General features: G+C 39.5%; 2 protein-coding genes across 49 annotated transcripts in view; one reads left to right on the top strand and one right to left on the bottom strand.

Annotated features, from left to right (window-relative positions):
- LOC148647083 (NACHT, LRR and PYD domains-containing protein 3-like) overlaps window positions 1–26,490 on the top strand; it is a 1,669,284-nt gene that overhangs the window by 1,136,481 nt on the left and 506,313 nt on the right. The gene's annotated exons all lie outside the window — the stretch shown is intronic.
- Window positions 190–21,208, bottom strand: LOC148647091 (interferon-induced protein 44-like). Its single transcript, XM_088608666.1, has 8 exons — window positions 21,138–21,208; window positions 19,851–19,906; window positions 10,730–10,769; window positions 9,463–9,658; window positions 8,462–8,617; window positions 4,851–5,022; window positions 1,219–1,319; window positions 190–557 (listed from the first exon to the last, which is right to left on the bottom strand). The coding sequence occupies exons 2-8, from the start codon at window positions 19,897–19,899 to the stop codon at window positions 375–377; spliced, it is 897 nt and encodes a 298-aa protein (XP_088464792.1). The 5' UTR covers window positions 19,900–19,906; window positions 21,138–21,208; the 3' UTR covers window positions 190–374.

Here is a 26,490-nt window from a genome sequence, read left to right as displayed (position 1 = left end):
TGTATTAGGACCCACAGAGACTGCAGGACAGTGCTCTCTACTGAGCATCCAGGTACTAGCCAGGTACTGGCCAGGCTCACACTTGCTGAGCTTCAGTGGGCTGCTTGATTAGTGATATACAGTATCTGCTACTTTATATCTTGCAATATAGCAGAACCTAATACAAGATTTAATTCTAATTAGCATTAGGTGGTTTTAATTTTTATTTTTATTCATATTCTCATATAGAGACATTTTTAGCTTACATTGTCAAATTTCTAATTGATATATGAGAATATTAGAAAAAACAAGAAACTAAATTGAGTTAATTAAGCTGTTCAGATATCTCTCAGTGAAATTTTAAAATTCAATACATAGTTATTAATACCTTACTACTATTTCTTAAATTTCTTTTGATCCATGTTTTCTAAGTGGCAGTTTGCAAATCTGAGTATCTGTAGCAGTGCTGTCAGGGCCAGGACATCAGTGTCATCATTCAGGCTGGTTTTCACACAGTAGTTCTTCACGGGAAGAATGTAGTTTATAGGAATGCCCAATATCTGACTAGCCTTTTCTATCTGAAATATAAAGAAAGTGGAGATTCATGCAAAATAAATAGAATGTCCAAGTCAAAGTAATTTTACTTTAAACATTGTCACAGACTAATGACACATCTAATGATAATGAGAATAAAAACACGCACATTCAAATCACGAATATCTGAAAGAAAAAAACAATCAAATATCTCTCTCTATATATATATATTTGTATCTATTTTGTGTGTCTCAGTGAATGCCAGATCTGCAGATTGTGTTATGCAGGGTGACTAGTGATACAGCCTGTGCCATCCAGATTCTGCTCTCCTTTCTATTGTGAGAAAATACTCCAGTGCCAGCCCTGAGCCAGCAAGCCATTCCTGTTCCTTAATAACACATCTTATTCATGCCTACTGTGTCTCACTCAAAGTCCTGTTAGCCAACTCAGTCTCAATCTAAAAAGATCCCTTAATTTCAGAGCTTTTACTGTCTTACTCTCTCCTTCCAGCTGGAGCATAGATGCCGACTGATTATGAAGCACATTAGCAAAGTAATTTAAACTGGCTACAATATTGTAATACAGTACAAAACTTGTAGGATTGTTTTTATATCTAGGTCAGGATTTGTCTTCTTTTGACTAAAGTGTGACTTGAGAAGTTAATACATTTATTTTAAAACCCACTGCAGCAAAGTTTAAAATCACCTCTGCTTTGATGTATCTGCTCCTGTACACCTTCTTGAGATCATTTCCCACCAATGGACAAGCTATATCCACCTTAGTTAACAGCATAACCTGGGGAATACCTGCATAAACAAAATACATTAGTTTTTTATCAAACCTTCCTTATGCAGAGGTTAAGATTTCAGAGACAGGAAAATGGCAAAAGTGGAGCTATTGTTGATTATTGTTTCTGATTTTATACATTGTTTTTTGGTACCTCACTCATTCGATATTAGGATATTTTCTGGATCAGTCTATTAGGTGTAGTGAATCATATTTCTTGGGCTGTGCAAGGTAAGGCTACACTTGTCGTTAAATACTTGGAATACTTGGTACAAACATTTCTTTTATTTGGGGCATTTAATACTTTTATACATTTTTTATTTTGTTTTTCAGATGTAGTGAAAGTTTTATCTGTACTGTTTATATTGTATTGTGTTGTGTTTACTTTCATCATTTCACACTGATGGAGAATGTTATCCATCATTATATTACAGGATCGAGAGCACTGAGTACAATTTCTTTCACAATTTTATTTGACAGTGTTTTAGATGTTGTTGTGAATCTGTGTTTTACCAAGCAGTTTAATAGTGCTAAATGGAAGTTCCCATTTTATTACACCATCGATCAGGTGTAGAATTATTTGGTGCATGTGTGTAAATGGTTGGTGCTATTTTTTTAAAATGGCAAAACCTAATGTCCTCATCACTGCTTTATTTCTTCTCTTGGCTACAAAACTGTCCATACATCATTACAACTACTTCAGGGTTTAAATACAGTTAAGGTTGATGGCCACAGCAAAGTAATTTTAAAACTATCCTTTTAGACAGGACTCTTTCCCTTTAACAGCTATGATGGTATTTACCTCCAGGAGTGGGAGAACCCTGAGGGCTGCTACAGTGGTGGTCTAGTGTATGTGGATTCTGAACTATTGCTGTGCAGTGATTGCAGTCAGTCTGACCCAAAACTTTATTAATTCCTTTCATCATTACAGTACAGCCAAATATCTTCTTTTGCAGATTTGTATGGATTGCATATGATATTGTGGATTTAATGATATTCAAAAATACAGTATAAACATTATAAAGAATTTGAGAGTATCTTCTATGATACTAGAGGTTTTCATGAAATCCACTGTAGTTTCTACAAATTAATGTCTTAAACAACGTTTACTCTTATTCAAGCTCTAAAAAGGTACTTATTTTTTAAAGAATCATAATTTTTTAAACAGCCAGTTGCTGTTTTATGCACTTTCAGATTAAATTGAATTGTCTGTTCCTACTCAGCTCAATTTGCATTTACTCTCTAGCTCTGACATCTGCCTGTCAGATCTATACCATTGTGTGTCCTGTAATGAGCTTTACAAGAGAACTGATACCAAACTGAAGCTGAGCTTGTCCCTCCTTAATGTCGCTGTGAGCTTCTAGAGGTCACTGTTGAGCAATAAAACAAGACAATTCCAATAAGATGTTCTATGACAGAGATAAGTGTTTGACAAATTGCAGTTCACTGCTTGCAATATATTATTCAGAAGCACCCAATTACATTTTTTTTTACTTGTAATTTTTAACTATTTGAGAGATATTAATAATAATAATAATTGCTTACACTTATATAGAGCTTTTCTGGACACTCCACTAAAAGCGCTTTACAGGTAATGGGGACTCCCCTCCACCACCACCAATGTGCAGCATCCACCTGGATGATGCGACGGCAGCCATAGTGCGCCAGAACGCTCACCACACATCAGCTATCAGTGGGGAGGAGAGCAGAGTAATGTAGCCAATTCATAGAGGGGGATTATTAGGAGGCCATGATGGGGTAAAGGCCAGGGGGGAAATTTGGCCAGGACACCGGGGTTACACCCCTACTCTTTTCGAGAGGCGCCCTGGGATTTTTAATGACCACAGAGAGTCAGGACCTCGGTTTTACGTCTCATCCGAAGGAACCACATGAACATGAACCACATGTCATGAATGTCATGAACCACATTCCTACGTTCACCTCTCACAACCAACACTATTTATATTTATACCCCTCACTCCACTGAGTCCCCGCTCACTATTGAGAATAACCTTAGGCTTTCTCTTGTGTGCGTTTACTACTCTCGACCTGAATTCTGGCTACTCAACCTAGTTTTTTCTCCGGCTTCGACTGTTTTGGATTTGGATACACTGGACCTGACTCATCTAATACCCGGCCTAGCTTTCCTACCGGGACTACGACTTTTGCCTTTTGCCCTTGCGATTTGGACACCAAACACTAGCTGCCTACAGTCTCAGTGCCACATAGGGTCCAACCAGGTACTCTTAAACGACAGCTACGACAGATATTATCTTGTTTGCTTACAGTAAGTCTCATCAATTAGAAATACATAGAATACGGTTTGAGAATGTTGATGTTACACATAATTATGTAAAAGGGTGTGTGTTTATTGAGTCCTTTAGGGGTTCTTACAATGAGGTCTAGGCTGTCATCCAGTTTGGGAATCCATAGCCGTTGTGAATTGAGGGTTTGGTGAGCTACAGCTGTGGTAGTGCTATATACAGTATATGGCCTGTCTGACTTCACTAGAGAGACTTATGTTCTAACTCACGGAACAAGGGAAACAACGAGAAAAACGTATCCTTAAGTGCATGCACGTTGGTGGAAAAGTCTCCCACACCTGTCAGAAATGTGTATTCTGTGTGTTCTCATCAGTTCGAAATATGAAGAATATACTGTACTAGCATATAAAAAATTGGCATGATGCAGGCTGGTGGAGTGGCTGGTAACTATGGAAAAACTTTGTGTGTATGTTCGTGGGGCAGCTGGTGTTGTTGATTTTGATGCTACTGAGAAGCAGAGCAGAGAGGTAGTTTTGTTTGTAGGTTCTGCACCCAGTATGCTGTGAGCATTATTATGTCCCTGAAGAGATGAAGCTGAAAGCCAACACTGTCCACTGGGGCTCTGAGGGACAGCCTGGTGAGAGCAGACTCATAGACAGCAGAGGTTGCTGGCTGTACTTGCCATCAATGAGGCCAGTCTGAACAGTGGAGCAGCTATAGGTTGCAGAAACCTTATAATGGGTTTGTGTGCTGAGGAGACACCAGAGAAGAGGGTGGATTAATGGCTGAGGGATGATGATCAAAGACATTCAGATGTTTTGGAGGTCTGGTGAGCAGGCTGTGTGTATAAATGGCATACAGAAGACAATAAAGCACTGGTGAGGCTCAGCTTCAGTCACCACCAATATGTGGTAGATAAGTTAGTCCCACTGCCTGGAGTGAAGACAGGGGAGGTGTGAATTCTGCTCTTGGCTCTGACAGTGAACCAGAATAGGGAGAGAGCAGGGAGTGTGGCCAGAAGAACCCTGGCTGTGTTTCAGAAGAGTGAAGTCAGGTGTGTTGGAGAAAGAGAAGGACCCCGGCAGGGGGGAATTAATAAATACATATTAATCATTAGCAGATGTGCAGAAATGTAACACTTAGTATGAAAACTGTATCAAATGTAAGAAACATTTGAACAAAATAACTAGTGTGTGGTACTTTGAGGTGTCCCTGAGAGCTCCACACTCACTAGTAGATTGTTACTGTATTGGGTGACATCAGTTTGAAACATGATAATTTTCTTACCAATGTCAGAGACTTTTGATCTGATTTCTTTCAGAACGTTCAGAACACGATCTTCCATAATGCTCAGCTGATCTGCTGCCATGACGTAGACAAGACAGTGGGCCGTGTCGTTCACACTGGGATCCTTATTGTAATCTGGAGATTTATCACTAAGAGGTTTGATTGGATTGAACTGATAGAGAGAAAGAGAATGGAAATGTAATGAGCAAATACAAGTCTTTAATAGCTCTCTTTTAATTACTCTTAATACTTTTTTTCTTTTAATTCTCTTGAGACATGAGCTCCTCTTAAAACCTGAACCTGTACTCTTCCCCATTGTCACGTCTTCTATTCACCACATTCCCACACGTAAACGCACCCGCACTAATTACACTCCAGCCCTGAGCATTTCGGCTATACGACACCGTCCCTGCAAATCAGCCAACCACAACACTTCCTCAATCAACACACCTTCCTCTTCGCACAGTACTTAAACCCTTCTGAACCCTCTGCTCTTCGCCTGGTATTGGTTGCACTTCAGTTCACCTGCCTCGCCTTTGTTACTCTTTGCCTTCTGATTCCTCGTTGCCTACCTCGGAACTCTCACCTCGACTTTGCCTATTGTCTCTCCCCTCGGATTTGGAAACCCACTTGTTGTTCTCCTCTTTTCGACCTTTGGATTTGCCTATTCGACTTTGACCTCAGCCTAGCCCCTCTCTGGTTTGGATACCCTCTCTCTTGCCTTTTTCCTCAAGGACCTCTGAACCCGACTCGAACTTCGCCTCTCTTTTTGCTCCTTAGGTACTGCATAGGGACCATCCTCCCGTTCACTTAGCGGGTCAAACCTGACACCCATGGTATACTGGCCATATACACATGAAGGCAGCCTACTGCAAACTAGAATAGAGGCAGTCCTTTCTGGCTTGAATGTGCATCTTCAGTCTTGTAGGAGCACCTGATTAAATCACAAGGTTGTAGTGGAGTCTGCTACTTCTTCTGGACCTGGAACCAGCTACTTCTCCTACTGTATATCACTGAGAACAACCTTAACAATCCTAGACACCTGTTCCCCACCATCAATAGATTGTTCAAGACAAACCTACCTACTACATTATGGACTTTGTACCAGCTTTGTAATTTTCTTAGAGTTTCTTAGTCAGAAGATAACATCTGGCATCATAGTGTTTCCACCAGCGTTATACTGCTCTACCTCCTCTCTGCATGGCTGTTGTTGCTGGTTCTCCCCTTTCTAGTTTTCACCCTATATCTACTTCTATTTCTGGCTAAAACTTTAGAATGTGCTGTTTAGTTTAATTCAGTTATATCACATTACAAATTACCTTTTCAAAACCTTCCAATTTGTTTTCAGACAATAACACAGCAGATGAACTACCCCTGTCAACCCTTGAACCTGAAGGGCTCTGTACTGCTCCCCCTATGATTCTGCATGTTCCCAACTGGTCAGTTATTAACATCACAGGATTTGAATGATCATTTCTGTTTAGATGATACTCAACTCTAAGTCCATACTACAGCTCACACTGAAGAAGCTGTGTCTGTTTTGCTCTCACCTGGATTCCTATAATTATTAAAGTCTGTTGACAATGGAGATTATGGTGACAGGGGCAGGGCTGACTGATCTGGAAGTCCCTAGTCTGGGCCTGCATGGTAGTGGCACAGGGCTATTGGTTATCAGCAGCTGGGATCTAAGTGAAAGCTCCTCCCAGCAGAAGCTGGTGTTTCTGAGCACTGGTTTTATGGACCACACCATCCTAGAAAAAGTGGGCCACACATTGTCCACTCACACTTTCTTAGGTAGGCTGCAACTGGGCCATTGAGCCTGATGAATGAAACCTTTACAGCAGTAATGTGTCAATATGACTAGCAATATGGATAATAAGGACTCTTTTGGATAGCAACTATGGCATGGATAGACCCAAACACAGGACTGCACTCATTGCAGCAGAGTTGAAACATTGTAACATTGATATTGCTGCTCAAAGTGAGACCAGACTTCTGGGTCTATCAGGGAGAATGGAGAAGGCTATGCATGGTGTTGACTACAATTAAAAATCGTAATTGTAAAAAATGCTTCCTCTCGAATCTCACAGAAACACATACTGGCATAAGCAAAAGGCTTACTGTATGTCACTTTGCATCCCTGTCATTTGTAAGAAGCATGCCACTCTCCTTAGAGCTTATACACAAACTCTTAATTCAAAGAATGAAAAATGTTGGATGAAGCTCCAAGTCCCAAAAAACAACAAAATCCTTCCAGTGCAAGAGTAAAGAACAATAGTGACAGTTGGAGTGGGTTCCTTTGGAAACCACAGCATTGGATATGCAAATGAAAAATGGATTGAAGCAGCAACTATAAGTCTCTGCACTAAGCATAGTCTCACGATCACAAAAAAACATCTTTCAGACAAAAAATAAATACACATTAATGTATCCACGGTCAAAGCATTTGTATTTCATTGATTACATCATTGTGAGGCACTTTGATATTAAACAAGTTCTTGTCACATAAGTCATGAGAGGAGCAGAGTGCCAGATGAACCATAGGATGATCATAGCTAAGCTTAGAATGAAGGTTGGTCACCTAAATAGCTCTTCAAGAAAAAAAACAAGAAGTGGTACACAAGAAGTGGAGTTATGAACCAACATGCAGCATTCTAGAAAACTTTGAGGCTCAACTGAGGAGAGCTCTACTGAGGACAAATGGACTTCTGTATATTGCTCCATGAGAAAGTACTCTAAACCTATGGCTATAGTTGAAAGAAACATCAAGACCAGTTTGATGATACCTCAAGACATCTCCAACCTACTAGGTGCCACACACAAAGACTCGAACACCACTTCTGAGGTTCTCAGAAAACAGTAAGAAGAGTGGAAGAGAAATGTACAGAATGTTCTGCAACAATTTCAATATGAGTATTGGATATCCAAGGTGTGATGCCCTAATGAGCTCCAGTGCTCCTGCATCAGCACCCTCAATCATCACAGTGCATTCCACATGTAGAAGGAGCTTATCAGGGCCATTGCTAACTGGATCAGGCCAGGCTTACCAGCCTCGTTATGAACCTCACATACTGGTATATTGAGTGAACTAACGAGAATGTGTGTTTGTTCTATGTTTCAATTTCTCCAGGAGTTATCCTTTTGTGTTTTCCATTCGCAGCCTTCCACTTCTTGTTTTGTAAATGCTATCACCACTACCAGTCACCCCTGGTATGGGGTATTTTTTTAACATTTGGTTGGACGGGAACCACTTTAATATCAGGTGATTCCAAAATGCCATTAAGCTAAGATCAACTTAGTTCCAGTATGTTAATGATTGTGCTGTTATAGCACATACCCCAAAAGCACTGCAAGCTACACTTACAGCAGCTGTACAAGTATACAGAAGAATCTGACTGTCAATATTACAGAGACAGAGGTTTTGTATCAGTGGTAACCCAGAGCTTCACCTGAATTACCTGCTTTTTATCATTCCTGAATCAGTACTTGCTAATGTGCCTCACTTCAGATTTCTCTCCAAGGCCTCTACCTAAAGAGGCTAGTGCTGAAACAGATTTTCTTAAAGCAGTGATATGCTGGTGGAATGGTGATGCATTGTGAGTACAATTTACCGTGTATCCATCTTTCATATGGCCTTTCATCGCACTTATGAAGTCATCAGGACTTGGCCCAGATTTATTTGGATCGATTCCCATGATGTCATAGATAACAAAAGGGAGAACTCCATCTCCTTCATTTGCATGGTCCACTACATAGAATGGTTTAAACTAAACAGAAAAGACAGAAAAACAAAAACTATAAATTCTGAGAGAATTATCCCCATTGCACAGATAAATCCCCATCACCACAGATAAAATTTAATTACCACTTTTAGGTGTCAGTTTATTGCTCTTTTAAAGGTCTGTATAGATATTTTAATAGAATTGTATTATTGGCAAAATAGTTAGGTCAGGTTTTCTCACTTCAGGTCTTTGTGGACAATTGTCCTTGTTTTAGTTTCAATTAGGTCATTAAGATAAGATCACTTTAGAAGCCATATACAATTTCTTGCATTAGGAATTTGTCTTTTCACATACCACAGCTTACTCTCCATGAGACACAGACACGGAGAGAAGCCTGGGGTCAGAGGACAGGGTCAGACATTATACAGTGCCCCTGGAGCAGTTGGGGTCAGGGGTCCAACAGAGCAGGTTTTCTCTGACAGCCACAGAATTTGAACTGGCAATCTTCCAGCCACAGGTGCAGAACCACAGCCACAGAGCCACCACTCCACCCATTATGGAGAGGTATTGAAAATTAGTTAAGTTGCATTGAATGGACACTACTGTACTGACACCTGAAGAAGGCCATTGAGCCGAAACGGCCGAAACGTTGTGTTCTCTTCCTTCTATTTTTCAGCATGGAATCAACCTATTACTTGTTCCTTTGAATGGACACTGTCAACCTAAGTATTGATGTATTTCATATTTTGTTCTCTGAGCTTTCTAATTAATGGTGTGGCTGCAAGAGAGGTTTGACTGTGCCTGTAAATGGTATGGGGGATCAAGAAGGGGGGATTGAGAAGACAGACAGAAGCTAGAAAAGACAGCTCACCCTCTAGATGGCTACTAACCTCCTTGGTAAAACTGTGTTCATCTTCACCAGCCAAAGCCCGGCTTGTTAAATGACCTTGAAACACAGAATCAATTGTATTGATGTAACTGGACTTTCCAGCCTTGATCTGTCCAGTCATCATGATTCTTAATTCTTTTGCTTCTGTGTATCTTGGTGTTAAGGTCTTTATTTCTTCCATCAGTCTTTCTTTCTCCCTGTAAATAAGAAAGAACAGATCACACAATAAAGGAAAATAATACATCCTATTAATAAACACAGATCCAGCCATTCACAATGCACACAGGATAAGGCAGCAATTCAAATTTGCAGTGAACACACCTCAGTACAACATAGCATGCCACACTTTTTTATATTCTGTTGTGTGACAGCACTGTTTTGTAAAACTGCCAGGTGGTGGAGTGAATGCTTAACATGGTGTATGGAAGCATTTAGACTGTTACCAGAAAACGGTTTGAATTCTGATCAATACTGAGCCCCTTGAGACAAACATTTTCCAATTATAGTATTTAAGTTGTATAGAGTTTAGACTTAATTAATTAATTTTCTACTGTATATTACAGTACTATTACAGTATAAACATTAAATTAAGTTAAAAAAGAAGGTCTATTTTACCAAACAAAATTACTACATTGGGTACAGTAAAGAAATCGTTTATTATTATATCTTGTTGTGAATGCAACATGTTCTTTCATGTTTAGATCCAGATTTTTTGTTACTTTTGTACTTTTTTTTACATTTTCTATTCTGTTTTACATCCACATTGTTTAACAGAGCTACATCACTCTGCCAGATACATAAGCAACAATTTATTATTATGGCTTATTGTAAACACATTGAGCCTTTTTCAGCTTTAGATCCACATTAAAATTCTTCTTAATGCTAAATTCAGGAACAAGTAATTAGGTAACACTTTTACTTTAGATTTTGATTATGAAAAATATGTATTTATATACATGGCTTCTACATTTACTCCAATTACTGACAACCATGACATCTTACCAGGCATTATGGATTCTGGTTTTACACTATGAGTGTCATGAGGCATAGGATAGGTACAGAAATTATGTAGTTTTTCTTTCCAGGTTAGCTATAACAATTTAATACTCATTATTTTTCTTAACTGAAAAACTACTATCATCTTTTTGGAGACATACAAACACAGCAGCTCTCCAGGACGGTATTGACAGCCCTCATCTAATTCTTACAACTCCACATTGGGAGGTACAGTGTGATGTTGGTTTCATGGTGTATTTTTAAATACTTACTCTTTGCCCCAGAGTATTTCCCTCCATGGTTTATCAAGTTCTAAAAAACAGAAATGACATCATGACAACCTTCATGTAACTTGAAAGCATCACAGTTTCTTCAATCATTTTTCCTTACCTGGTTCTGGTTAACTACATATCAACAGTAAAGTATCAGATTGTCTGGGACTGTTGCAATACAATGAATTTAGAGTTTGCACTGTATATTTTGACTCCATACTACAGTGATATGAAGAGGATTGTAAATACTCCTGTACATGTATCAGTCTGTATTTGTGTCTGTATAAATACAGATGAACATGAACCCCTTAAGCACTGGTCCCACTGCAGTTCCTCTCCCCACTTTCCTCTCCATGTATTTTAGCGCTTGTATACAATCTCAGAAATTATTTAGGTACATATGATAATAATACATATGAACACAATCAGTTTTATAATTCTTCCTCTACTTTTTTATATGGAGTGTGACACACCACTGTTCACTACTAGAGGACCCCTAACACCACCAAGACAGCCCTCTAAATTGTTTCTCTCTCCTTGTTTGCCTTAGAATTTGTCTCATCAGCACCTGGGCTTCTAATCAAGAGCTGTATATTAAATTCTCATGCAACTCCCCTTTGTTCATCCCAAAACCATGCCATCGGCTCCACAGTTGAGGTAACCTTTTTTCGTCTCTAAAATCCTTAGAGAATTATTATTTTTTTCTCAAGCCTTAATGCGTGCCGGTCCAAAATGTTTTCCCTCTCCAAATGTCCCCACAAAGATTTTTGATGAACCATACCATAGCAGGAGACTCACAGATGCTTCAATTGTTATGATTTAGGAAATTTGACCTCTGTATGAATCATCCCTCGGGAGGGGGATCAGAATACCTCCTGGGTATCCCTGCCTGTCGTAAGAGGCGACTAAAAGGGTTGTGTCAGGAAGGGCATCCGACGTAAAACCATCTTGCCAAAACCATGGTTGCAAAGAACACAAAGCACATACCGGATCGGCCGGGGCCCGGGTTAACAACGTCCGCCATTAGTGCTGTGTCCCAACTGGGTACTAATGGAAATTATGCTACTGTGGAGAAAACTGTAGAGTGGGGGCTACAGAAAAGAAACAAGGTGAAGGGGCCTGGAAGGAATGTTAAGTCAATGAGAGTGGGGAGTTGGAATGTTGGCACCATGACAGGGAGAGGGAGAGAATTGGTTGAAACTATGGCAAGGAGAAAAGTGGAGATCTTGTGTGTGCAAGAAACCAAGTGGAAAGGAAACAGCTCAAGACACCTAGGAGAGGGATACAAGATTCTATATGCTGGAAAGAGTACCAAAATGAATGGAGTGGGTGTGATAGTGTGCAAAGACCTAGCAGACAAGATGGTGAGGGTGGTTAGACAGACAGGATTATCAATGTACAGGTGGCTTTTGAGAGTGGGTTATGGAATATCATCTCTGTATATGCACCACAGGTAGGAAGACCACAGGAGGAAAAGGATAGCTTTTTGGAAGATCTCGAAGAAGTGGTTAGCAGAATCCCAGGAAATGAAATGGTGGTAATTGGAGGAGACTTCAATGCACATTTAGGAGAGAAATGCCCAGATTATCCAGATGAACATGGTCAGAGAGGGCTAGGAGAGAGAAATGAAGAAGGAGGAAGGCTACTAGAAACACTCCAAGCTCTTGAATTGTTTGCAGTGAACACAGGGTTCACGAAGAATTATGAGCAAAAGGTGACATACAGGAGTGGAGGCCATGATACCCAAATAGATTACATATTAGTGAGAAGAATTGATAGAGCGAAAGTCCAAGATGCTAAAGTCCTGCCCTATGAGGCTGTTACCAGACAACACAGGCTACTGGTGATGGACATCACAATATTGAAGGAGCGAAGAATAAGGCAGAGGAAACACCCAGCACGAACAAAAGTGTGGAAACTGAGAGAAAACAAAGTAGATTTCAACAGGCTGGTGAAAGAAATGAAAAACAACACAGAGGAAACAGAGGAGCCTTCAGTTGAAGAAGAGTGGACTGAGATGAGCCACATCCTAGAAGAGGCTGCTACCAGGGATTGTGGAAAGACAAGAGGAGGCAGACCGAGGGAAAATGAAGAGTGGTGGTGGGATATGGAAGTTCAGGAAACACTGAAGGAAAAGAAAAAAGCATACAAGGCACTGAAAGATGGCATTGGAGAATTACAAGAATATAAGAGACTAAAGAAGGTAGCAAAAAGAAGTGTAGCAAGAGCAAAGGAAAGAGGCTGGAAAGAATGGTATGAGAAACTTGAAACAAAGGAAGGAGAGGACCAAATCTACAAGATTGCTAAACATAGAGCGAGACAGAAAAAAGATATTATCCGGGTGGCGGTACTCAAGGATGGAGAAGGCAGAGTCTTGATTAAAGAAGAACAGATCAAGCAAAGATGGCTGGAGTACTTAAAAAATCTGTTAAATGTAGAAAATGAGAGGGAGAACCTAGTGGAGGCAGACGTAGTGTGTGGACCAATCCAAGAAATTTCAGTAAAGGAAGTGACAGAAGCTATCAAAGAGATGAAAGTGGGCAAAGCAACTGGACCATCAGGAATAGCAGCAGAACACTTTAAGAACCTCGATGAAGAGGTGATTCAGTGGCTGACGAGATTGCTAAACAATATTGCAAAGGAAGAGAGAATTCCAGAAGAATGGACAAAAAGCAGTATGGTTACCATCTACAAGGAGAAAGGAGACCCAATGGAGTGTAAAAACTATAGAGGAATAAAACTTCTGGAACATGGATTGAAAATCCTGGAAAAAATTCTGGACAAGAGACTCAGGAAGATAATCAGGATCCACAACTCACAATTTGGATTCTCAGCGGGGAAAAGCACAACAGATGCCATTTTTGTGATGAGACAGTTACAGGAGAGGACACTAGAGAAAGGGAAAAAGCTGTATGTGGCCTTTCTGGACTTGGAGAAGGCATATGACCGTGTGCCCAGAGAGGTGGTGTATTGGTGCTTGAGGAAGAAAGGAGTACCAGAAAGCATGGTGAAGTTAGTTCAAGCAACCTATAGAGATGCAACTACGAAGATGATAACACAACAGGGAGAGACAAAAGAGTTTGAAATCACAGTTGGAGTACACCAAGGATCAGCACTAAGTCCTTTCCTTTTCATAAACATTATTGACACACTGACAGAGGAGGTAAGAACAGAAGTGCCTTGGGAACTCATCTTTGCTGATGATGTGGCACTGATGGCAGACTCAGAAGTAGAACTACAGGAGAAAGTGTTCAAATGGCAGAGGAGTCTGGAAAAGGGTGGACTGAAAATGAATGCAGAAAAATCTGAAATAATGGTAATGGAGAGAAGAGGAGATACTATGACCAATGTTGAGGAGACAAATGGAGGAAAACTGAAACAAGTTGATGACTTTAAATACCTTGGATCAAAACTGGTAAAGGGAGGAGAAACACTGGAGGCAGTAAAACAAAGAGTGAAAGCTGGATGGAACAAGTGGAGAGAAATAACTGGAATAATCTGTGACAGGAAAATTCCCAGAAAATTAAAGTGCAAAATGTACAAGACTGTGATTAGACCTGTACTACTATATGGAGCTGAATGCTTGGCAGTTGGAAAGAGGGAAGAGAACTTGATGCGAAGAACTGAAATGAGGATGTTGAGATGGATTCTGCAGATTTCAATGAAGAAATCTGTAGACGATGTAGGGTGGTGGATGTGGTTGAGAAGATGCGAGAGGCGAGGTTACGGTGGTATGGACATATCATGAGGAGGGACGTTGAGGAAGTAACAAAGAGGGTAATGGAATTTGAGGTGGAAGGTAACAGAGGAAGAGGCAGGCCTAGAAAGAGATGGATAGATTGTGTGAGAAAAGATATGGAGGTATGTGAAGTGAGTGAGGAAGATGTGCTCGACAGAGACAAATGGAGAAGAGCAACCAAAGCAGCTGACCCCAGGACAGTCTGGGACTAAGGCTGTGAAAAAGAAGAAGAAGAAGACCTCTGTATGAATCAGCCAGAACAAATATGGAATAAAATGTAATTAACTCTTCACAGACACAATGTTGTGCCTTCTTTGTAGCTCCAGTTACATGCTGGGACCATGTTAAATCATTGGCGATGAAGGTACCCAGGAACTTGAAGCTGATAACCATCTATACAACCACCCCACTGATGTGAATAGGGGTTCTGTACCCTGCTTTCTAAAATCATTGACCAGCTCTTACGTTTTGCTGACATTGAGGGAGAGATTATTGTCAAGGCACCACTCCACCAGGTTCCTGACCTCATCGGTGTAGGCTGTCTCATCATTACCGGCGATTCAGCCAATGATGGTAAGTGACATCATCATATTTGTAGTTAATGATAATAATAATAATAGCTTACACTTACATAGCGCTTTTCTGGACACTCCACTCAAAGCGCTGTACAGGTAATGGGGTCTCCCCTCCACCACCACCAATGTGCAGCCCCACCTGGATATTGCAACGGCAACCATAGTGCACCAGTATGCTCACCACACATCAGCTATTAGTGGGCAGGAGAACAGAGTAATGAAGCCAATTCAGAATGGGGATTATTATGATTTACAAATCATGGCCTCCTAATAATCCCCCCATCTCTGAACTGGTGTCATCACTTCATTACTGGAGTGTCCAGAAAAGTGCTATATAAGTGTAAGCAATTATTATAATTATTATTATTAAAGTCCAATAGGAAATTTGGCTAGGATGCAAGGATTACATCCCTACTATGTTTGAGAAACATCCTTGGATTTTTAATGACTACAGAGAGTCAGAACCTCAGTTTTATTTATCTTCAGAAGGACGGCGCCTTTTTACAGTCTAGTGTTCCCATCACTATACTAGGGCATTAGGATCCACACAAACCACAGGATGAGCACCCCAGATGTTGTTGGAGCTGTGTCTGCACACACATTTGTGGGTAACAATATACACTAAAACACTAGGGTAATTTAAACCTGTTTCTGGAATTAGGGTGGGTGCAAGTGGATACCAGGGTATTGAGGAGCCTGACAGCCTGTGGGAAAAACCTGTTACAGAGTCTGGTGGAGCTAGCCTGTATACTGTGATATCTTTTTCCAGATGTTAGGAGGACAAAGAGTTTATGGAAGGGGTGGGATGGGTCATCTGCTATAATGGAGGCTCTGTGTAGAATATGGTAAGAATGGGCAGGGGAAGGTTTGCCCTCCTCAGTCACCTCAGGAAATAGAGATGCTGCTGTGCTTTCTTGGCTAGGTAGGTGGTACTGAGGGACCAAGTGAAGTCATCTGTAATGTATATACAGATTATCTCCACAGGGGTGCCGTTGATGTGCAGTGGGGAGTGAACAGCGCTGGCCCTCTTAAAATCAGTGATTATTTATTTTGTTTTATCTACATTAAGAGCCAGGATGTTGTTTGTGCATCAGTCCACTAATTGCTTCACCTCCTTTCTGTATAGTGACTCATCGTTGTTGCTAATGAGGCCCACATCGTGTCATCAGCTAACCTGATGATGCAGTTTGAACTGTGCTTGGCAGAACAGTCATGAGTCATCAATGTGAACAGCAGTGGACTGAGCACACAGTCCTGGGGGGTTCCAGTGCTCATTGTGATGGTGCTGGAGTTGTTATTACCAGTCCAGACTGTCTGAGGTCTCTCGGCCAGAAAGTCCAGAATCCAGTTACAGAGGGAGGTATTATGGAGATTCAGCAAGTTCAATTTTCCTATCAGCTTCTGGGTAATGATTGTATTGCATGCTGAACTGAAGTCAATTAAAAGCATTCTTACATAAATGGCTTTCTTATCCAGGTGCAACAGGGCCGTGTGAAGGGCAAGAGATCAGTAGACCGATTGGGGTGGTATGCAAACAGAAGGGGGCCGAGAGAGGTAGTTTGTCTGGACTTTATGTGACTCATGACTAGCCTCTCGAATCACTTAATGATAAGTGTTGTGAGTGTCACAGGGTGGTAATCATCGAGGCAGGACACAGCTTACTTCTTTGGCACTGGTATAATATTGGTGGATTAGAAGCATACAGGGATGACCGCCTGGCACAAGAAGATATTAAAAAATATCTGTGAGGATGTTAGCTCCTGTAGCTGTTCTGCACATTCCTTGAGCACACGACCAGGTATATTGTCAGGTCCAGCAGCCTTACATGAATTCACTTTGGCTAGTGTCCTCTTCGCATCAGCTGTGGACAGGCAAAACACTTGACCATCAGGAAGGGATATGGTTTTCTGCACGGGCACATGATTCACTGCTTTGAACCAACTGATCTGAATGCAGAATCATCGGTTCCTAGCAGTGCGCGGACATCTGCAGTCAGCCATGGCTTCTGGCTGGCCCGTGTGATGATAAATTTGGAGACAGTGACGTTATCTATATACTTGCTGATGTAGCCAGTCACAGATGCTGCATACTCCTCTAAATTAATGAGATGATCATTGGTAGCACCCTTCCTGAACATATTCCAATCTGTGTGCTCAAAACAGTCCTGTAGTGCTGAGATGGCTCCATCCGGCCATACTCTGATCTGTTTCAGAACTGGTTCGGCACATACGAGCAGTGGTCTGTATGCTGGAATTAGCATAACAGAGATGTGATCAGAGTAGCCCAGATGGGGGTGGGGAGCAGCCTTGTATGCGTCACAGATATTTGTATAAACTAATGTGTTCACCCCTCTGGTTGCAAAGTTAACAGAATTTAGGGAGAACTGACAAGATCCGTGTGATTACAAATGACAAAGCCGTCAGGATGTGCAGTTTGCAGATCGCTGATGGATCGCTGATGGCAGATCGTAAAGGACCTGTAGTGCCTCTTTGGAGTCAGTGCTGGGTGGGATGTACACAGCCACAATAAAAGGGCAGAGACTTAAACCATTATTAATTCCACTGACGATAAACTGGAGCATTTTCGCACCATTTTTTGTTTATATAAACACATAACCACCTCTGTGAAACTTACCAGTCACTGTAACTTTCCTGTTGCATGGAAGGAGATTAGTCTATCTAGCTGAATGGCCGTCTAGCTGAATACTCTCACTGAGTAGCTAATTTGTAATCTTACTGGAAGTAATCCAGTTTATTCTCCAGAGAACGGATGTTGGAAAGGAAAATCACAGTGGATCACGGTGGATGTGAGTGCTACCGGTCTGTAATCATTAAAACAGGTAGCAGTATTTTTTCTTTAGCACTGGAATAATGGCAGTTTTCTTAAATCACATGGGAACTGAAGATTGTAAAAGTGAAAGGTTGAAAATATCTGTGAAAACCATGGTCAACTGGTCTGCACAGCACTTAAGGACCAGTCCTGGAATGCCGTCTGGGCCGGTTGCCTTTTGTGTGTTCACCCATCTGAAAGTTGCCCTGAACACGGCTGTATCATCAGAGGCCAGGAGCACCGGCGGTTCTGTTATTTCCTTCTCAAAGCGAGCATAATAGGTGTTCAGCTCATCAAGGAGAAAGAAATCACTTTCAGTGGATGTAATGTAACACCACTTATTTTGGCTTTATGGTTTGTCTGAATATCCCATCATATTTGGCGCACATTGGCAGAGGCAGCTTGCATTTCTATCTTGTTACGATATTGCCTTTTAGTGTCCCTGATACCTCTCCGCAGGACATACCTTGCCTTCTTATAAAGGTCCAGATTGCCAGATTTAAAGGCTTTCGAACGTACCCACAGCTTATTTCGGATATCAATGTTAAACAATGGTTTCTGGTTGGAGAAAACGTGAACTGTTTTTGTGGGCACACACTCATCCAAACATTTCTTAATCAAATCAGTGATGACTGTAGTGTACTCATGCACGTTCCCTGATGAACTTTTAAACACGGCCCAGTCCACAGATTCAAAGCAGTCCTGCAGGACTTCATCCGTCTCCTCCGTCCAGTGTTGAACTTTTCTTGTGGACACATTCTCCCGCTTCATCTTCTGCTTGTAAGCCGGCAGGAGAAGCACCGACAGATGATCCAACTGTCTGAAGTGCGGGCAGGGGATGGAGCGGTAGATGTCTTTGATAGCAGTGTAGCAGTCATCAAGTGTATTTGTACCCCTTGTTGGGCAGGAGACATGTTGGTAATATTTCGGAAGTACTTTTCTCAGGTTGGCCTGATTAAAGTCCCCCGCAACAACAGATACAGCATCAAGGTAAACAGTTATATAGCTGTTAATGGTGGCATATAATTCACTGAGTGCTGTTTTCACGTCTCACCAGAATGGAATATACACCGCTGACATAATAGCTGAAAATTCTATAGGTAGGTAGAAAGGCTGACATTTTACAGTAAGATGTTCCAGGTCGGGAGAACAAAACCGCTTCAGAATTTCCACATCTGAACACTAAGAGTTGTTTATAATTAGACATATGCCACGGCCTTTACTCTTACCAGATAAATCCAGGCAGAACAATTAGGTTTTACTATAACTTCCAAAAATGAAATGAGATCTCAGTGTTTGCTGCTTATGCCACGAGTAAATAAGCTTATTGAATGGCTGGGCAATGTGCAGTGTATTAGCACTTAGACTATAGACAAGTGGTTCTCAACCTTTTTATCAACTGGACGTCAACCGTGGCTAAAAGTATGTCTTCTTTTGAATAACTGTTTAATGGTGTATAAAGAAGATCTTTATTGGTCATGAACAATTTATTTTCTTTTCACATACCCCAACTTGCTCTCCATGAAACACAGACAGGAAGAGAGAAGCCTGGGGTCAGAGTGCAAGGTCAGCCATTTATACAACACCCCTGGAGCAGTTAGGGTTAAGGGCCTTGCTCAGGGGCCCAACGGAGTAGGATTCCTCTGCTGGCTGTGGGATTTAAACCGGCAACCTTCCAGCCACAAGTGGAGGTGAGTATGATGTGCAGATAATTGTTTGACAGATCAAAATCATTCCAAGACACTCTAACTCACTCAAACAATCCAAGCAACCTCTGATAGAAGAGCAAAATATCACAGCTTTTTGGATTAAATTCTATTTAGGTTAGAAGCCCATCTTTCACAGGAGAAGTGCTTATTAAAGGAAGAAGTAAGAGTTAACTCAACAGTGAAAAGGCAAAGAAGAAACAATATTTTGTCTGTTCAGTCACTTTCTTGTTCTAGTTTTCTGTAGATTACGAATGACAAAAGAATCTTACCTGGGTTTGGTTTTGGTTCTGATTTTGGTTTTGAATCGAAAATACCCATTTCTGTACTGAAATACAAGTATGTGTGTTACATTCAATCAGCATCAATATCATGAAACAATATTAATTTTAATTTTTTTTCATCCTGCAAACATATGGGAACAGTGTCATACTTTGGCTTCTTCAGTATCAGTCTGTGGTAACTAGCAGATATTCCCAATGCTTTTTGCTCAATCAAAGGTGAAAAATTCACCGTCTGCGACAATTAAAAATAGTTATAAATACTTAACTTGTTTGTTCTCCTCACTTGATAAATTGTCACTTCCTGAGACCATACTTTTCATGAAGCTGGCAGATTAGAACAATATTAGTGTATGCAATTGCTAAATAAGATTATTGTTACAAATACAGTCATCACCATGACTGTAATTAGTAACACTAATTTGGTAATATTTTTTACCAGCTAAATGTCTGGATCAGTATTATAAAATCAGACAAGTTCAGTGTAACTTAGCAATTGAATGGTCATAATGTGTTAACTGTCATGGTAATTAAAGTTTGCTGCATTAATGTTGGTAATTATACAATTATACAATTATACAATACAGTAATTGTACAATTATACAATTAAATCATTGTAATGATAAAATAAGTTAGTAACATTCCTCAGGGCTTGATACTGAGTCCCCTACTGTTCAGCCTTTACACGTTCCCACTTGTCAAGCTATCAAGATCACATTCTAAATGATCATTTCTATACTGATGCTACTTAAATCTGTGTCCATACTAATCCTGACACTGATACGCCTGTCTGTGCTCTCTCTAATTGCATCTCTGGTATAAATACCTGGATGACTGAAAAGTTCCTTCTTTTATACTGCAGCAAAACTGAAATCATGTTTCTTGACACCTTCCATCAACTATGTAAAACCAGTGCAGTTACCCTATCAGGCTTGACGTTTGACCTGCATGTACAGAATATTGTAAAAACATCATTCTTCCACCTCAGAAATATTCCCAGACTGTGTGCTAGGCTGTTGCTGATTGTAGCTGGTCAGCATGGTCAACACTTTTGTCTTCTCCTGAATTGATTTATGTACTTCTCTGCTCGATGGAGTATCTAAATCCACACAGAACAAACTTCAATATGTCCAGATCTTGTTCAAGTTCAGTTATTATTATTATGCTTATTATTATTGTTGTTGTTGTCATTGTTATTATTATAGTTGTAAAGAAATACAATAGTACAAAGCCAGCATTAATGCCAAAAAGAAAATTAAAAATCCTACTTTTTCTTACCTGTTTCAAAGCAAAACCCTATTCTTATCTGGCAGAAATATCAAATCGAAAGGTTTCAGTGAACATATATCAACAGAAAACACAGAGGACCAATCAGGAGATGACTGCTAAAAATGAAACTTAGTTTAAATTTCGCTTTCAGTATTGTCATGTTTACTTACAAGATGTTTAACCATTAAGGGCACTGTAAATTGTGTCTCACTGTCACCATATTTACAGGTTTTGGAGATGCTTGCATTTTTTGGCCAATTCCAGTTCTGAACTATTCATTTCATTTAATATTTTATATATTTTATGTGTAACAACAATAGCAATTTTCACTTTATTGCACTCATTCAGCATTCCTAATTTCTGTACTTCAATGTCTATAATTTATAGACAGATTGGACAAGGCTCACCCACAAAAGGTTTTATGCACATATTGTTGTACTGTATGCTGGGGACATGCTGATTATACCAACGTGGAGTTTTACATAATTATTTAACATTCTGTATCATTGAGCTGATATTAATCAGTGAACAATGTGTGCAGATCTCATCAAGCTTCCTGATAAGTGTACACTATAAAACTGCTGTGTATTGGTTACAGTTAAAAACAATTATATAAAACAAAGGATTGTGATGATATTAATATTTTACAGTACTGAACTAAGAGTGCCCAGGCTGGGCACCATCTGAGTTGGCCATGTATCCAAGAGGGACATAGTGGATGTAGCTATTGTTTAGGAGAAATTTGCTGGTCTACAGAGACCGCATGGAGTACTAACACACAGAATGATGGATGGATGGATTAATGTGTAAGTCCCGGCATTGGTCTCTGCAGCAAAAGAACAACTTGGTTAACAATAAACATGTTTATGTAGCAGTGCATCTTGAGTTCTACTTAAGTTACTGATTTTTATTAATCAGGAAAGTGTTAGATGTGCATTTGTGTAGTGTCCTTTTAAATAAAGTAAATGTTAAATAACAAAAACCCTCTCCATGTGTTTCTCCATTGTTTCCTAGGATACCACATCCTCATTTCCCATGTGTCAAATAGAAAACAAATTAGAAGAAAGAGAAGTGCTCAAACCGCCGGTGTGTGAGAGCGAGCTGGTTGAGTCTGACAGGACTGAGGCTTTTTTTTGTCTCTCCTTCTACATGAAGTCCAGTGTTTGCTAATATAGGTTTATTTTGCAACATAATCAGATATTGGTGATTATTACACTTAAAACACAAATACTTCAACATTGTTTCTTTATAACTAGTGTTGCTTATACCCTTAAAGTAGAATACTTTACTGTGCCACGTTTGTTTTGAATTAGACAAATGTATTTCTAACTTGTTTTTTTTCACAGCTATGATTGACTTACAATGAGAGTATTTTACATTTTTTTAATTACTCTTTTCAATTACAAATTAATTTGTTTTGTGTGTGCTCATGATATTTTTGAGCTGTAGCTCAACATCCTGCATGAACCTGAAGACACAAGTGGAAACTACATGAAAGTACAGTACGTAAACTGGATATCGCTGGTATTGGTAGTTTAAAGAAAAAATACACACCAGTATTCCATTTCTCCCTAATAATTTTAAGCATCAAAGTCTTATGCGTGGTTATTTTACGTGCTCCTTCTGACCACGTTACTGTACGTTTATATACAGTACTTTGAGAGAAAAGTGATAGTTTTAAGCTTTTCTGCGAATACGCTCGATACCAGAGTAAACAAAATAATACTTTTAGAATTTGATTAATAGGGAATATAATATGGAATCACGTATCTAAAGAAATTAATAACGATATAATTATATTCATGTACTGTAACACAAACAGTAGTATATACACATATCTATTGATATGTGTACACATATCTATTGACATGTGTACGGCTGTTTCAGTGCTTGTCATGTGATTCTGTCAGTGGTGTGATGGTTTAAGTGCCAGCCTTATAAGCGAGAGGTTGGGTATTCAAATCCAGCTATCATCATGAGTTTTCTTTGAAGAACTAAAATAGCAATATTATGGACACTCTATTGACTGTTTTATATTTCTAAATGTCACAACATGTTTGAATCTAAGTCATTTATTAATAACAATGGACAGTTTCAAACTGATACTGATATCATTATCATTAATATGTGAAAAAAGTGAATCCTGTTTTTTTATGGTCTGTAGCTCAAATCCTGCTTAACTAAAAATTAGACACAAGAACAGTGTTATTGAACAATGCTGTGAGGATAAAGAAATCAATAACGATATTAATTCAAAGATCTAAATATATTTAACGCATACGCCAGACATTAGAGGGTGTCTACTCGCCTGCGTGGTGACGTCACCGTCTTTCCCTGTCACGGATGTCTGAAAATGGGACTAACCGTGGAGAGGCAGGAGAGCAGAAAATGACCCTATGCGTAGCGGCGGAACGGGAAAAAGGCCCAGGCTCAAAAGTGCAAAGAGTTCAGGAGTGCCGTATAGAAACCTATGCCCTCAGGTAGCGGACGTGGGGAGACCTGGTGCTAGGCGGGTCTCAGGACATCCGAACATCAATGCTGAGAGAGGGCGGAGTGCAAGACCCGGAAATATATAGTCCCAGAGGGAGAGAGCAACACCGGAAGGACAGCAAAGAACCGGAAATGAAAGACAGGACAGAGAAGGAGAAGAAGTGACATTCCCTCTGAATCGCTGCAGTAGCAGGAAGCTGTACAATGAGGATCTCTTTTGATGTCCCTTCAGATTTAAAAGGTTATTAATAATATCTGCAGTGTCACATTAACATTGGAATGTTAGAGAATAGCGATAACAAACATTAAAATCATACCTGCTTTATACTGTCCAACTGTACAATCTTGCTTTTATAAAATATACCGCCTTGTTTAATGTGTATGATGCTGTAATACAGTTTAAAATAATTACAAGTCTAAAGAATATCAACTTGAATTCTTCTCTCTATTAATATAACCATAAAGTGGTATTAAATAAATACAGGCTTTTAGTATAGATTACACTTTTCTAAAATGTATTTAAAAAAACGATTACAATCTAATCTTTCCACGTTTAATCCCAAGATCCCAAGAAAAAGATACTTGGAAGACAGAGATAATGATTTACTTTGCATTTGTCAGATTGTGAATCAATAAAGACATTTAATTAAACATGCGTTTGCGATTTAAATCAAAATGGGGGTAACTGGGACTTGCAGTGCATCGGCATAGATGGGAAAGCCAGAGCCAACCGCTATGCCGCCCTCGTGTTTCAAAATCTTGTGACTTTTGAAATTTACGGGGGAATGAAAATACCTGTGAAACCAGTTTGTTTACAAACAATGTAGACACAGAGACTCAGACAATAGCAATAATAACTCTAATAATTAATAACCCTAATTAATCTAATCCCAGGTGTGAGTTCATAAAGCCTGAATTATGGACTATGCATATGTCTGCGAAACACCTGATCATCTAATCTAAAGATTTCAGTGCTTTGTGTAGTGGGGGCAGGGTGTTTGGGGACAGGTACCGGGGTGAAGTTAGCTTGAAGTTCAAAACCAATTTTGGCATGCCTGTAGCATTTTCACTAAACTTCCTTGAGTTGTGAGAACACTTCCTTTGTGTATAAAGTACATTTTGAATGTTTTCACAGCCTTCACTTTGTCATTTTTATGCCATTTTTTGGACCATGCACGAATATTATGTCCAGATCTTCGCAAGGGAATCAGTGTAAATTTAAATACTAATTAAATGACTGCAGGCAATTTCCACCCCCTCTACTTGTCTCAGAGTAGAATAGGCTAACTTTCGGTGGATGTTTTGGGTTTTGCTTGTGCACATATCTTTTTATAAAACGACATGGTTGAAAACTGTTCCAGAGCCACTGTTGTTTCATCAGTGAAAAATACATCATGAAATGTCTTTCCCTGTTCAATCCATTGGAAAAAAAAAAAGGACCATAAAGTGTCTGATGGTCATAAACGATATTAATTTAGGAACAGTATCAGAGATATTTTTTTAACTGCACTGCATCTGAGAGAATACCACAGCGCGTTTTTTTTTTTACTCCCTAACATGTTTTTTTTTACTCCCTGGCGGAAACGGTCTTCCATAAGAATCAGTTAAGAATAAGAGCGCCCTCTAGGAGTACAGGGCATGACAGTAACACAAACATGTTTTTAAATTATATACAGTATACAGAATTTAGTAATTAGTAATTTTGTATAAATAGTAATTAGAAAACATAATTTATTTTTTTATTTTGATTGCTAAAAATATCATATACATGTTGGATTTAAAGCACATTGTAACATCTTGCAACAAAATTACTTAAAATATGAATTATACCATTAATTAATTAAATAATAATATTATATATTTTTATAAAACAATAAACATTTATGAATCTTCACTGTCCCCCTCTCAAATCATTGCTAAGGTGTCTTTACCTTGTAAATTGACTCAGAAACCAGTTATTCTAATGGCCCATTTTCTGACATTGAAGCAGCTGTCAGCAGTGGCATTGCTAGAATTCTGTACTTGAAATTGCAGGGACAACAGCATAAAACAAACAGTGATCCCAAGGTTGCTGCAGACAAAAAAAAAGAAATGTAATGAAACCTTCATGTGTAGCTATTTAACAAAGAAACTTGAGTACAGAACTTTGCAGTCACCTGCCAAGAATTTGACATATCTGAATCTGATACCTTTACTTGCTCCTTTGTAATCTTCATTATAGGTTGTTTAATTTAAATCATCTTTATGTTGTTACAGTGAAAAGCATAAATACTTTGTTCAACCAGAGTTGGAGAAGTTTGAAGATGAAGTTTTCTGGGGAGAAAAAAACACAGGTGAAGGATGGACACACATACACTCATTGGCCTGGCCACTAAATGCAATCTTAAACCTAATCACAGCCTCTTCCTTATTCAATTGTTGGAATTGTATATCAATCATTCTACCCCCTAATATAGTGCTATGAGCACCATGCTTCCTTGCAGAAAAAGGTATTGACTTGGTGATTTGCATTTAGACTAACAAGTTTTAGTTTACTCTCCATTGAGGTGTCAAAGAATGATATGAGCAGCACATACCGCATAAGTCAAGAAGTAGCAGAAAATGAATGAAAAGGAAAAGACGGGAACAAGGGGAAAATTGAGAGATGATGGGGAGGGGGATCCTCTGGACATATTTACAGATCAAACATAAAGGAAGAAAGCACATTTAGTGTGAAGACCAATTCAGATGGTTTAATATTAATTTTGGTTTTGATTGTTGTTCAATTATCAACATCAATGATTATTCTTAAACTGGGATCTTCTCTCAATGACAGACTAATATCTTCATAAATCTCCCCATTCATTTGCAGATTTTGTCTTTCTGCACTCTC

The sequence above is a fragment of the Lepisosteus platostomus genome, chromosome 16 (genome assembly GCF_059453375.1).
Source record: "Lepisosteus platostomus isolate fLepPlt1 chromosome 16, fLepPlt1.hap1, whole genome shotgun sequence".
NCBI lineage: Eukaryota > Metazoa > Chordata > Actinopteri > Semionotiformes > Lepisosteidae > Lepisosteus > Lepisosteus platostomus.
The sequence above is the reverse complement of the archived record's forward strand: the minus strand, read 5'-3'. Positions and strand labels throughout refer to the sequence as shown.

Bases quoted from the DNA above. Each gene is read 5' to 3' on its own strand.
- LOC148647091 (XM_088608666.1), bottom strand. From the start codon at position 19,899: ATGGGTATTTTCGATTCAAAACCAAAATCAGAACCAAAACCAAACCCA. The intron at 10,770-19,850 runs GTAAGATTCTTT...TCTGTTTTTTAG, and splicing joins AGAACCAAAACCAAACCCAG to AACTTGATAAACCATGGAGG. The intron at 558-1,218 runs GTGATTTTAAAC...TTTATATTTCAG, and splicing joins GCAGATACATCAAAGCAGAG to ATAGAAAAGGCTAGTCAGAT.